Genomic DNA, 13,891 nt, shown 5'->3' with positions numbered 1-13,891 from the left:
CCATTGACTTGACTAAATGACTATTAGCTGAGCCGGCCTCAGCCAATTTTCACGCATTTCGGGACTGAGAAACAGCACAGGCCATGAAATCGATTTCAGTGGGAATTGTGATATAAGGAGAATCATTAGAGCAGGGCAGGCGAGAGAGGCGGCATTTGGGGGGCTATTATTGCCGCGCACCACGCCTCACTGAGCTCCTTACCGAGAACTCCGAGCTCACAACACCACTGGGGTGCACCGAAACAAGGGATTTACAAATTGTAAAGAAGGACAAAAACGAACGTGAAAAATACAGCTACGTAACTACTCGAATTCTAATCATATGTATCGAATTAAGCTTGTATTCATCTAGATATCGAAACAATGACTAAACAAATGGAAATATTTGTATTTCTTCTTTTCCTCCTGTTTCATATTCATGCGAACACAGTTATAAGTTTCATCCCATTAGCTCGTTTGTTTAGTGTTTATTTGAATTATACAGTACTACTTGTGTTTCCTAACTACAATAGCGTAGGTCCCATGAAACGTGGGTTGATAATACTTTCTGAAACGCCTACATCTTACACCAGATATCAGTATTGGTGTTTTAGCATCACAAGATCAATTCTAATTCAGATTCATTTGTATTTTCTTCAGCTGCTAATTTTCTTATCCACTGCTTATATGCCAATTATATATGACTAAATGGTGGATTAATTAATAGTGATTTTTACATAGTAAAAGTAGATGCTTTATCCACTCGACCACGGAGGCGGTCTCGAGTAGACGCTGTATCAACTAGAACATGGAGGCGGTCTCCGAGTAGACGTTACATCCACTAGACCGCGTAGACGGTCTCCGAGTAGACGATCTATCCACTAGACCACGGAGGCAGTTTCGAGTAGGCGCTCTATCCACTAGACCACGGAGGCGGTCTCGAGTAAACGCTCTATCCACTAGACCACGAAGGCGATCTCGAATAGACGCTGTAACAACTAGAACATGGAGGCGGTCTCCGAGTAGACGTTACATCCACTAGACCGGGTAGACGGTCTCCGAGTAGACGATCTATCCACTAGACCACGGAGGCAGTTTCGAGTAGGCGCTCTATCCACTAGACCACGGAGGCGGTTTCGAGTAGGCGCTCTATCCACTAGACCACGGAGGCGGTCTCGAGTAGACGCTCTATCCACTTGAACATGGAGGCGGTCTCCGAGTAGACGTTCTATCCACTAGACCGCGTAGGTGGTCTCCGAGTAGATGATCTATCCACGAGACCAGAGGCAGACGAAGTACTTTCATGATGCATTTGTCATCCTAAATCCGGGTCCACAGAAGCCACATAAACTGAAGCACTTGAATTACACACGGACCGAAGCAGTGACGAGAATGACACCCGGTGTTCATGAAATGTGACAAAACGTCACATACAGTCACAAGTGGAGGAATAAGGTCGATTTTCTCCCAAGTCCTTTTTGAATTAATGTAACACCAATTTTGATAATCGAAAACCTTTGAATGCCACGTTTGTGTTTTTTGTGTGTGTTTTTTTTAATTTGGGAATGAAAACAAAACTTAACCGAAAGGTATTTATAAGCAGTTGAAAGTACAGAAGAATTCCAAGTTTCAAATCCATTTAACAATTTTTTTCAACCAATATGACACCCATTTCATACGTTATATAACAGAAAATGTCGTTCAACAGATTCTGTTATATAAAAAGAGAGATGTGGTATCATATTGTGTTTCATTGGTCAGCGTTTGTAAACTCAAAAATCCCTTTACAAAATAAATGCGCTTGTACACTATCTTGATAAATGTGTGAAATATCAATAAGTTAAGTTCTGAGCGTTTAAAGAAAACTGTGCTATTCTTTCAATCAGACCTCCTATCTGAGTGCTTATGTGTGTGTAGATTGCCAGGAAAGGTATAATGGATCTGTTTTTCTTCACCATTCAATCTTGTTTTTGGTTCCTGAAGTAATTCCATCACCAGGCCCTATATACAAAGTCATCTATCTGGCAACATATGTCCCTCTCGCAGTGAGCAATGAACTGCTGCTGATTGAAAAGAAAACTCGACAAAGTGGCCATTTATGACGTTTTATGTCCTTGCAAACAAATTGTGTCTCCTCACAACTAATCTCGACTGATAGCCACGTTAAGACGACCTCATTCGGAAGTAGAACCATTTTATTATCAGGCGCCATTATGAGGCAAATTGAAAGTAGAGTCGTTGTTAAAATGCCAAGTGATTCCTATGCTGCGAGACTGCAGATGCTGTACTGTTGTTTGTGTTATCGGAAAGCCTATCGGGGGCAAATACAAGATTAGATTGTCGCAAATAATGGGGATGCTTGCGACGGAATGTATCCTCGATTCTCCCAAGCCGAGAGGGCCATTTGAAGTTAATTACAATGATTTTATCAACATGGCCGAAGCGCGAGACCGTCAAAAGCATTTTGCATCGATGATGGTCGACCAGGCTGCCAAACTCGATTAGCAGCGCGGCTGATGATAATGTCTTAATTCGTCCTCGTTATTAGTAGTCAAAGTTGCGTCGCTGGGAGATGTAAGGGAGATAACTCTCATTGATGGATAGCTTCCATCTACCCCACGCCGTTTGGGAACATTCATTATTAGTCTCTTTAACACTCAAACATCTCTTCGTTTAACCTCTACATACAGGCCTAAGTGTATTCAAGTGAACCCAATTAGACGGAGGTAAAACTGAGGATTCTGCGTGTGCGGCCAAATGTTATGAATAATATTTCATTTGGGATGCTGTTTGTTCCTAATAAGCAATCAATCGTGGATATGTTTGCTTTATATGATCATATCAGTCTCAATCGTTTGTGTTAAACATGAAAATAATATGACTTATAATAAAATAAAGATAGATCAGCATTATCGCGGCAAATCGCCTTTTACATAAATACGCTTAGGCCAAATGCAATGATCTCACAGAAGCAGAAGAAGTGTAATCCATTACTTAGTTTGACAACTCCATCCCTCCAGAAATTCCTCTCGCTCCAGTTAGTAACCATAGAATGTATTAGGTTATAAACAAACAAGGACGTCCTTACTGCTTGACCGCACAGTCCACGCGGCCCAGACACAGAATTACGTGCAGACAATGAGGTAGTCCTTCACCATGACCGTGGAATAAATTTATTTTATGAAAAAAATAATCTAGAAACGCATACAAAAGCAAGTCTAGCCAGCTCTAGCTAGCTCTATGCCACAAATCATGAATTCATTAGCATAGGGATTTTTTTTTATTTTTAGAGTCAAGAAGGATATTGTGTAATATAAGATTTCAGAGACTAAATGTTTGTCCAAAAGCAAGTCTAGCCAGCTCTAGCTAGCTCTATTCCACAAATCATGAATTCATTAGCATAGGGAATTTTTTTTATTTTTAGAGTCAAGAAGGATATTGTGTAATATAAGATTTCAGAGACTAAATGTTTGTCTAACAATGAGGATGTACGGTTGATACTTTATAAGACTAATATCCGGTGAAATTATTAAGCATATTTGTATATTTATGACCAAGTCTTGAAACTCTGGGCACGTAAACACAAAATGATATCCATAACGAATAGCTAGCATTTCAGGTAAGAACATGGTTGCCACAAGCACTGTAAAATTGTATTTAGATCCTGAAACAAATCTAAGCGCGATTTTTGTCTCATCATTGTTAATACATTTGTGCTGGTGCTGTCCTTGCTATCAAAATCATTTCTACTACTACTATTCCGACAATTGACACTTTTTCTTGTTAAGTATTTCCTATACTGTTTCTTCGTCTCATATTCCTACCACTAAAAGCATGTTTAGCATTCCAACGTCTGTTATTCCTACTACCAAAGTCATGTTTAGTATTTCTACTCCTTTATTCCTTCCACTAAATTATAGAAACTAAATCCTTTCCATATTCATGGGAAATCGCTTCCGAAAGCGATTGTACGATTCTGACTATATCATGAGCATGTGTTTATGAATTACCATGATCAGAATGTTTACGTTTGTTATTTCATCTACCATAGCCAAGTATTTCTACTATGTTAACTACCACTACTACTACTACTACTACTACTACTACTACTACTACTTCTATTACTACTACTACTACTACTACTACTACTACTACTACTATTACTACTACTGCTTCTACTGTTGCCTCTGCTACCTTTACCGCAAAGAGTCAACAAATATAACAAACGGACACTTCCCAAGCCGTGGGACGTCAGGATGATTAGCCGTGTTAGTTTCAGCACCATTGTGGAAATTATTCCAAGGGCCATCCCCCGTCAGAGAGTGACTCTCCTCAAATACAGAACCGACACCAGAGTGGGCCATTTATTCTCAGACGATGGCGGTTCCAAAACAAAAAATATTCAATATTCACAATAGCTGTGAAGAACGTCCAAGATGAGATTCCAATGAATGCGTTAACATGTTTCAACTCCTTAAATGTTTGTAAAACATCGATTTCTTGCCATTTAGCATCTTCAATTGGATATGAGTGACTTTAACACAGCTCCATACCCTGATATTTAAAGAAAGCACAGCAGCTGTGCTAATTACAGCCCCGATTAAAGTCATTTCTTCGCTCTAGCACACAAACAAGGCAGGGAACAGCCTCAACTGTTTTAATGATTTGTTTCAGTCGAAGCTATCCAAATCATTCCCGCTCTGTTGGTCAGCGCAGCAGAGTTCGATTGCAATTATTGCGTATTTATAACTCATGAAATCGTCGTCATTAACCCCTGCCGACAAGGCGGAGACCTCGACGGGGTTAAAATGTCGTCTGCTTTCCCCATTGGAACCGCTTGACTCGCAAATTGGAGAGTTTTTGTCCTTTTAACTCGGCTAAACGATTGGCTGTTCAATGCGTCTTCGTGGCAACGAGCGAACAGGAGCTTGGGGACAGCCGGGATTACGATCACTGTGTATGTTACTACTTCATATCTTCAGTAATGGACCCCAAGCTGCTTTGTGTAAATTTCACCTGTGTCTATCTTAACACTGTTGACCTGTGATTATATTTGCAGGCCACAGCTCCACCACAATCAGAAGGAAGCAACGCTCCCATTTCAGCTTGAAAGATTTACCATCACTCAAGGATGCAGAAGAATAATACGATATTGCCTCTATATTTTGCAAAACGGGATCAGAAACGATGATATTTGATTGGAATATATCACTTGTTAAAGTAAATTTAAAGCCATGTCGTTGTGGTACAAAATTACATTCAGAACTGATTTGTTTAAGGCGAATTCGTTTTCGACATGGGTTGCCAATTTGGCTTGGCCGAGCAGCAATGATTATACGTTGAATCACTAACAAGATAGTCGGCCAGGATCATGGAGACGAGGTGCTTTAATGATTCATGCAAAGTCTGAAATATGGATTCATGTTTAGTGTGAAACATGGAATCATGTTTACTGTGAAATAAGGATTTATGTTTACTGTTAAATATGGGTTTATATATGGTGAGAAATGTGGATTTATGTTTAGTGTGAAATATGGATTCATGTTTAGTTTGAAATATAGGTTTATGTATCGTGTGAAATGTAGATTTGAGTTTGAAATATGGATTGATGTTATGTGTGAAATGTTAATTTATGTTTAGTGTGAAATATGGGTTCATATATAGTGTGAAATGTGGATTTATGTTATGTTTGAAATTTTGATTTATGTTTAGTGTGAAATATTGATTGATGTTTAGTGTGAAATGTGGATTAATGTTTAATGTGAAATATTGATTTGTGTTTTGTGTAAAATGTGGATTTATGTTTTGTGTGAAAATATGGATTCATGTTTAGTTTCAAATATAGGTTTATGTATCGTGTGAAATGGAGATTTGTGTTTTGTTTGAAATATGGATTGATGTTACGTGTGAAATGTTGCTTTATGTTTAATGTGAAATTTGGGTTTATGAATAGTGTGAAATGTGGATTTATGTTATGTGCAGAATATGGATTTATGTTTTGTGTGAAAGGTGGATTTATGTTTAATATGAAATATGGATTTATGTTTTGTGTGAAATGTGGATTTATGTATAATATGAAATATTGATATATATTTTGTGTGAAATGTGGATTTATGTTAAGTATAAAATATGGATTTATGTTTTCTGTGAAATGTGGATTTATGTTTAGTGTAAAATATGGATTTATGTTAAGTGTGAAATGTGGATTTATGTTTAGTGTAAAATATGGATTTATGTATAACATGAAACATGGATTTATGTCTTGTGCGAAATGTGGATTTATGTTTAGTGTGAAATGTGGATTTATGTTTAGTGTAAAATATGGATTTATGTATAACATGAAACATGGATTTATGTCTTGTGCGAAATGTGGATTTATGTTTAGTGTGAAATGTGGATTTATGTTTAGTGTAAAATATGAATTTATGTATAACATGAAACATGGATTTATGTCTTGTGCGAAATGTGGATTTATGTTTAGTGTAAGATTAGGGTTTATGTTTAGTGTGAAGTGTGGATTTATGTTTAGTGTAAAATATGGATTTATGTTTTGTGTGAAATGTGGATTTATGTTTAGTGAAATATATGGATTTATGTTTAGTGTAAAATATGGATTTATGTTTTGTGTGAAATGTGGATTTATGCTTAGTGTAAGATATAGATTTATGTTACAGTGTGAAATGTGGATTTATGTTTAGTGTAAAATATGGACTTATGTTTAGTGTGAAATATAGATTTATGTTTTGTTGAAATATGGATTCATGTTCGGTGTCAAACAGGGATTTATGTTTTTTGTGAAATATGGACTTGTGTTTTGTGTGAAATATGGGTTATTTCTTGTGTTGAAGCGTGCATTTGAGACCAGGAGCTGCAGTTAACAATTCATATTCATTTGAAAAAAGCCATGTCTCTGAAAATGCAAAATTACCAGCATATTAGAACTATGAGGCGGTTTTCAATACGAAGTGTGCCAAGCTCATTTTTGGTTGAACATCTGTTGAGCTGCACACCCTCTGCCTGAAGTTATCATTTCGAATTTCACGAACAAAAACAAAAATACTAAACAGGATAGGGGTCTTTACGTCATTAAAAATCTATGAAGTGAAATGAAAATTCATGGTTCTTGATTGCCGGAGAACCATATGGACAACACATGCAAATTATTGTCATTAAATTCACATAGGCCTGCCTTAGTTTAGATAAAGCAGACGACATGTAGAGATCTTCCTCCCGCCTTCTCCCTCGGTAGAACTGTATGTCTATCAGACCAATCCTGCCGAGGTGCGCGCACCATGTACCGTCATGCATTGCGGCAGCCGCGGAGGGCAAGCCACAGGAATAATAGCATCTGGAAAAACAAAGTTAAAGGACGGTACAGATAATGAAGGTAGAAAAAATGGAAACGATCGTGGGTGTTTGTTGGAAGTGAAAAACACTGGGTCATAAATTGCGCTGAAATACAAACTATTTTCTTAATTTAGCGGCCATCTTGATGGGTAAGCCACGTGCGTCAACACCTCGCCTCATCTCCCGCCGTTAGAGACGGCTGACCGATACCAAGATATATCAACATGGCGTGTTGATGCTAAGGAAGCCGAGGCTTATACTCAAACATTTTTCCACAAACAGTAATATTTTCAAAACGAAGTCTGCACACCACCTCATGTTTCCAACCTGTGTGACTATAGAGTTGGAACACACACAGTTGTAGCAGGGGAAGGTCCTCCGTGTGGAAAACCATACATGACACGCCATCACCACGTAGAGTTGCGCCCCTTAGCTGCCAGGGCAACGGTCATATTCACTTCCATGATTCCCAACGATTATGAACCTTGGTCTGTCAGCACCACATCCGTGCTCTTGAATTTATCCAAAGTTGGAAGCGTCTCCGACCTACGTCGAGTCGGGTTTTTCCCCATGTAAGCTTACTCGCCGTTAAGTAATCTTGTGAGTCAACATTTAACGTCACATCGCCATGTATCAGCCGTAAAGTAACGAACTAAGTACAAACGAGAATTATCTAAATCGGAGTTTAACCAAGCTCACTCACTCCCTGCATTTTGAAACATGTTGCGGCAAACGAGGTGAGGTGAGGTGAGGTGAAATGTGGTTTAACGTCGCGTCCAAGATTAATGCACTTATATAGCGACGTGCATGTACGTGTGTGTGTTTGTGTGGCTGCTTGTACTAGTCCGGACTGATGCCGATTTATAGTGCTAGCTCACCGAGATACCCCACTCAGACAGTGTACTGACTCCGAGCCGACCAGTCCTTGTTTTAGCCTCTTAATGCTGAGCGCCAGGCAGGGTAACACCAAGTACCATCTTTTAACATATTTTGGTTTGACGCGGTCGGGGATCAAACCCCGGACCTTCCGCTCTCCGGGCGGACGCTTTACCACTAGACCACGGAGGCGGCCTTGGAGCAAACGAAATACATACAACAAGTTATAGATAGAACAATTGGAAGACAGTGTCCTGCAATATCCACCGGCCATTTCGGGTGTCCTTGAACCTCTTTTGTGCAGTATATATTCACATTTATCAGCCACCCATGAGGATTCTGGTTAGAATAGGTTTTCAGCTATACATGCTTGCTGTACATGGCGACTATGCTTGTCGAAAGAGGCTAATAACGGGATCGGGTGGTCAGGCTCGTATCCCAATTGCGTGGATGTCAATCACTGGATTGTGTGGTCCAGACTCGATTATTTACAGACTGCTGTGATATAGCTGGAATATTGCTGAGTGCGGCGTTAAACAACAAACAAAAATTTATCAGCAAGTTGTTTATCTCCAAGGAATTATTTAGTTCGATAGCTGAAATGCAACTTCCCTCTTCTTGATTAAATGTGTGTTAGCTACATATGTAAAACAAAAAACAAGATTAATTTTACCAGTTGAGTAGAGAAGCGCCCCCACCCCTGCACGCACCCACCCCTTTCTTAAATTAAATACAATGATGACAAAAAAATAATTTTAACAACATATGTCGGGTCTCCCTTTCACGCTTGATAGTGTAAACGAGGCCGTCATCTCTCTTCGTCAATATAAATACTATTGCAACAAACTTATGTTTACAACACAAAACAAAGTGATATTTTACTTCTTAATACATTCTCATCTCGCTTCTAGTCTAACACTGGCTGAGCTGTATCCAATTAGATATGTATGACCAATCAGAACCCTCCTCTTATAAGGTTCCATGGAATTGTGTAAACATGATATAGTGACCGCCATTTTGTTCCGTTGATTCGGCGTGAAATAATGTCGTATAAAATCCATTGCTGTGTCTAAAAATCCAAAACCGGGACAGATAGCTTTTAATTTGAGGTAGCAAAATAGCAAAACAATTACTTTAGAGGAAGAAACGTCTCATCCTTTTTTCAGGTAAATATCAAACCATTACAAATTGTGTGCGTAGGAGTTACGTCCCTTCGCAAAACATTTTGACATTTGGACTTAACCAACATAATGTAGGTATAAGTAAAGACTTTTTCGGCAGAGGTATGTTTTACGCAGGAAGAAACCACATGCACGTCCATTCGCGGATGTCACTGAACCTAATATAGTACTCAAAAGAAGTTAAGGACCACCCGATTCTTTCATTATGATATTACTACAGTTACTCTGTGGGGGCGGTGGGGTAGCCTCGTGGTTAAAGCGTTCGCTCGTCACGCCGATGACCCGGGTTCGATTCCCGACATGGGTACTACGTGTGAAGCCCAACGCTGGGATATTGCTAAAAGCGGCGTAAAACTATGCTCACACTAATCTGCCATGGCATGTATCATAAATATGTTGTGTTTCTGAAAAAAGATCTGATGGTCCTTAACTTCTTTTGAGTAGCATAGTATTACTTATTCCATCTCGCATTCCAATACACTGTTTACAAAAAATATTAGTAAGGGGTGTAGTTTACTTTGTGCAAGTTTATGTATATTATCAATGAAAAATATCATTATTCGTAAATGGATAATATGCGTACAGTGGTAATGTGGATTTCTAATGCAATGCCTTGCTAAAATAAATCAATCGCCCACACCTCCACCCCTTGTCCCAACTCGAATAACGTTTAAAGCTGCATGAAACTATACTCACTATCTTACTCCTAACCTAAAACAGTTGTTGCAAGCATTTTTTTTAATCCTATATACAATCAGGTTGTGAGCTTCCTCAGTGGTCACCAGTTGGTCATTGACCTGAAGTCACGTGGTTTGATTGTTGGAACAATCCTCTTTCCATAGAACTGATATTTGAAAGCTTCAGTATTCATGTATTTTTATATTTCCAAATGTGTGGAGGTATCAAAGACTCACTCACTCATTTATAGTCATACAACTAACTGCTACCTGTAGTAACCAGATAAACATGTAGTATCAAATTAACTGTTGCCTAATGTTAGCATGTTTTACTACAGAATATTTTCGAAAAAATATAATTTGACTTAAGGTTAAACATAATTAAAAATGCATTTCGGAAGAAGAAACATGTTCCTGGTGTCACGGAATAACATCATGTCTTTCAGTAGCCAACCTGAGTTGCCGGAATCACAGAACCCGCGTTCCCCGCACCCCACAGAACCCGCGTTCCCCGCACCCCACAGAAACCGCGTTCCCCGCACCCCACAGAACCTGCGTTCCCCGCACCCCACAGAACCCGCGTTCCCCGCACCCCACAGAATCCGCGTTCCCCGCACCCCACAGAATCCACGTTCCCCGCACCCCACAGAATCCGCGTTCCCCGCACCCCACAGAATCTACGTTCCCCGCACCCCACTGAATCCACGTTCCCAGCACCCCACAGAATCCGCATTCCCCGCACCCCACAGAATCCGCATTCCCCGCACCCCACAGAACCCGCGTTCCCCGCACCCCACAGAATCTACGTTCCCCGCACCCCACAGAATCCGCATTCCCCGCACTCCACAGAATCCGCATTCCCCGCACCCCACAGAATCCGCATTCCCCGCACCCCACAGAACCCGCGTTCCCCGCACCCCAGAACGTTATTAACGAAGATATTCAAATAAGCCATCACCTAACTTAGTAACATGAAGGAACTAAAGGCTAATGTGCCAGTTTGTGTGGCATGAAGTATCTTGAGTTGTTTATTCGGTAATTCCAGTTAGATCAGTTTTCTTTGCAAGGACTATTATTTGGTACATTAATCACAAACAACATCAGCAGTATTCGAATCAACTCGGCCATACCAAGATCGTAATTTACATTGAAGTTATCAGTTTATCGAATGTCACATACACACAGATTATTTACAGTTTGCTTGGAGCAAGGAATTTTAATGATTTTAACATTTATTTGTGATCAACATTTTATAAGTTGATAGAAGATAACTTTTTTTCCAAAAAAACACACAGGCGTTTAGCACACATAGGTCAAAACAACAAGCGTTCTCTTTTTGTACTTCATAAATATAAATGATAGTTTGGATTTTAAACTAAAATATGTTAATGCTTTTCAAATATGTGTTATGTTCACACTGCTTTGAGAACATGTCAAGTGTTAACTGTAGTTTCTTCTTGCTGAAAATAAGATTCACGTTATTAATACAGAATTGAATGCAATGCATAAAAAAATCGGGCGGTCGGGTAGCCTAGTGGTTAAAGAGTTCGCTCGTCATGCCGAAGACCCGGGTTCGATTCCCGACATGGGTACAATGTCTGAAGCCAATTTCTGTTGTACCCTGCCGTGATATTGCTTGAATATAGCTTAAAGCGGCGTAAAATCATACTCACTCACTCATAACAAAATCGAATAAAGTTCAATTATTTAAAGAATAAAAGTTTTTATTCAAAAATACCCTTTTGAATTATCTTCCGTATGGAATTCATTGAAAGAACAAAGACAGGAAATGTCTTTTATGTATTTTATTTCGGGTAAATTAATAAAAGAATCGAAAGAGATTAAAAACGTGTTCACATATATAATCTATACTTGGCTATCTGATGACATAAACACACGTGATCATGGGCAATGATCACACGAAGAACATTTTTAAAAGACATATACTCTAGTTATCGACATTGAAAAATTAGAAATTCAAAGACTTATTTTGCATGTAAATCTACGTTTCGTTATTTTTTGTCAAAAGAATTCCACTGATAATTATTCACTTTATCACAACGAAAGTGAAAATGTATTCTTCTGCTTTGAAATTAGCTGCGAGGCTTCAACTACGCTATATCATATATGTGAAAGTTGAATAGCATTTACGCGTCCATTAAAAAAAACAGCAAAGAAGAAGAAGAAGAAGAAGAAGAAGAAAAAGAAGAAAAGAAGAAGAAAATCATTTTATTAAAGTCTCACACAATATGAAATGCAGGTATGACAATATGAATATTCATAAAAAGTATACAATGTGAGGCAAATCTGACAAAACACAGCATATTTTGAAATATGCATAACATAAATAAAGATGCCTATTTAGATTAAAATCTCACTTTTGCACTTTTGTTTACTTAGCTGCAAAATGTGGAATGGTAATGGAAATGTAGATATCCAAAATCTTTAAAAAAATCAAATTGCTAATTTACACATAATTCAATACCCCTCAAATAATACCCCGACCCCGTGCACACACGCACACACACACACACACACACACACACCGCTCCCTCCCCTCCCCTCCCCTCCCTACCCCAACTCTGCTTCTCAACCTGGGCCAACGCAAAATGAATATAACAGTACCCTTCGCTGTTCAAACGTCGAATACCCACTTCACTCATCTACATACACAGGCCTCAGACACTCTAAATTGTTTGGGCAACGAGGAGTGTCAAAAAGATAAATGTTTATTGGCTGTGTTTTTCTCGCGCTGCCGAAACAATGATACTACATGTGGGGGCGAAGCGCTTGCAATTACCCCAGGGCGAGGGACAGGGGGTCGCAGTCTCGTTGGAGGGTCATTGGTAGTAATTACTGGTTCTAATTACTAAACCTTAGTCGAATCTGTCGTCACTACCGCTGATCAAAGGCGAGAGTGATGGGTGAATGTGAAGAGTTCTCTAATGGGAGATAATCCATTGTTGAGCTCTTCGCAGGCAGATTGCAGTCGAGTGCCTTCATATTGATCAATAAAAGAAACATCTTTGGTTTGAAGAAGCCCTCCAGGAATAAACAACCTGCTCACTGAAGAAAGGAAGACACAGTCAACAGTGTTTCTCTATTGAAAAAGCATCTGAAATCTTTAAGAATAAAATCATAAGATGTATGTTTTTTGGTAAATTAATTAAGGAATTCACATTTGGGACTTTCTTTGGTCATGTAAAACATTCATGTGCACTTATATCACCAATACCTTAGAACGAATCTCAAACTGTACGCTCACATTACAGTTATATTAAATTGAATTTTAGACATAGGTTTGGTGCATTCTATAGTTGATATTTTTTATTAGCAATTATGTATGGTTATGGAAGTGTTTTGTCGCATTTATTTATTGGAAGACGGAACCAGAATTCTTTTTTGGAAACAATTAGAATCAATTCCTCTAAAAGTATTTTCATATATGCCTAGCTATTATATGTATACATTAATAACGAAAGTATTTCATAATATATGAAAAGCATTAAGTATCATCGTATTTATGTTCATGTATTCTCAAACATATTCGTAATTTCTTATCGGCGTAAATATATTATTCCACACTCGTGGTGTATGCAGCGTAGTTCAAAGTTGAAAAGTCGCAGGTGACATTCGCCGGTCATAACAACATACGTGTCCATAAGAACATGCCTGGTTGTGATATGTTTAGGCAAGATTAGTGAAGATATCGGCACAGCAGAATGCGAACGGGATTTCCGATATTTGCAAATGGACTAAAGGTTATCGTCCCCTCTGTTCTCTGCGGAAATTGCGAACATGGAGTTTATAATACATGTCCCGTTGTCCCCA

General features: G+C 38.9%; 1 protein-coding gene across 1 annotated transcript; it reads left to right on the top strand.

Annotated features, from left to right (window-relative positions):
• Positions 1-10,447: 10,447 nt before the first annotated feature.
• Positions 10,448-10,993, top strand: LOC139453054 (cornifin-A-like). The gene has a single exon (XM_071234678.1). The coding sequence runs from the start codon at positions 10,448-10,450 to the stop codon at positions 10,991-10,993; it is 546 nt and encodes a 181-aa protein (XP_071090779.1).
• The last annotated feature ends 2,898 nt before the right edge of the window (positions 10,994-13,891 follow it).

Source organism: Haliotis cracherodii, unplaced genomic scaffold (assembly GCF_022045235.1).
Source record: "Haliotis cracherodii isolate W230 unplaced genomic scaffold, xgHalCrac1.p SCAF_9, whole genome shotgun sequence".
Classification (NCBI taxonomy): Eukaryota; Metazoa; Mollusca; class Gastropoda; order Lepetellida; family Haliotidae; genus Haliotis; species Haliotis cracherodii.
Note: the sequence above shows the minus strand (reverse complement) of the source record. Positions and strands in the feature narration are given on the sequence as shown.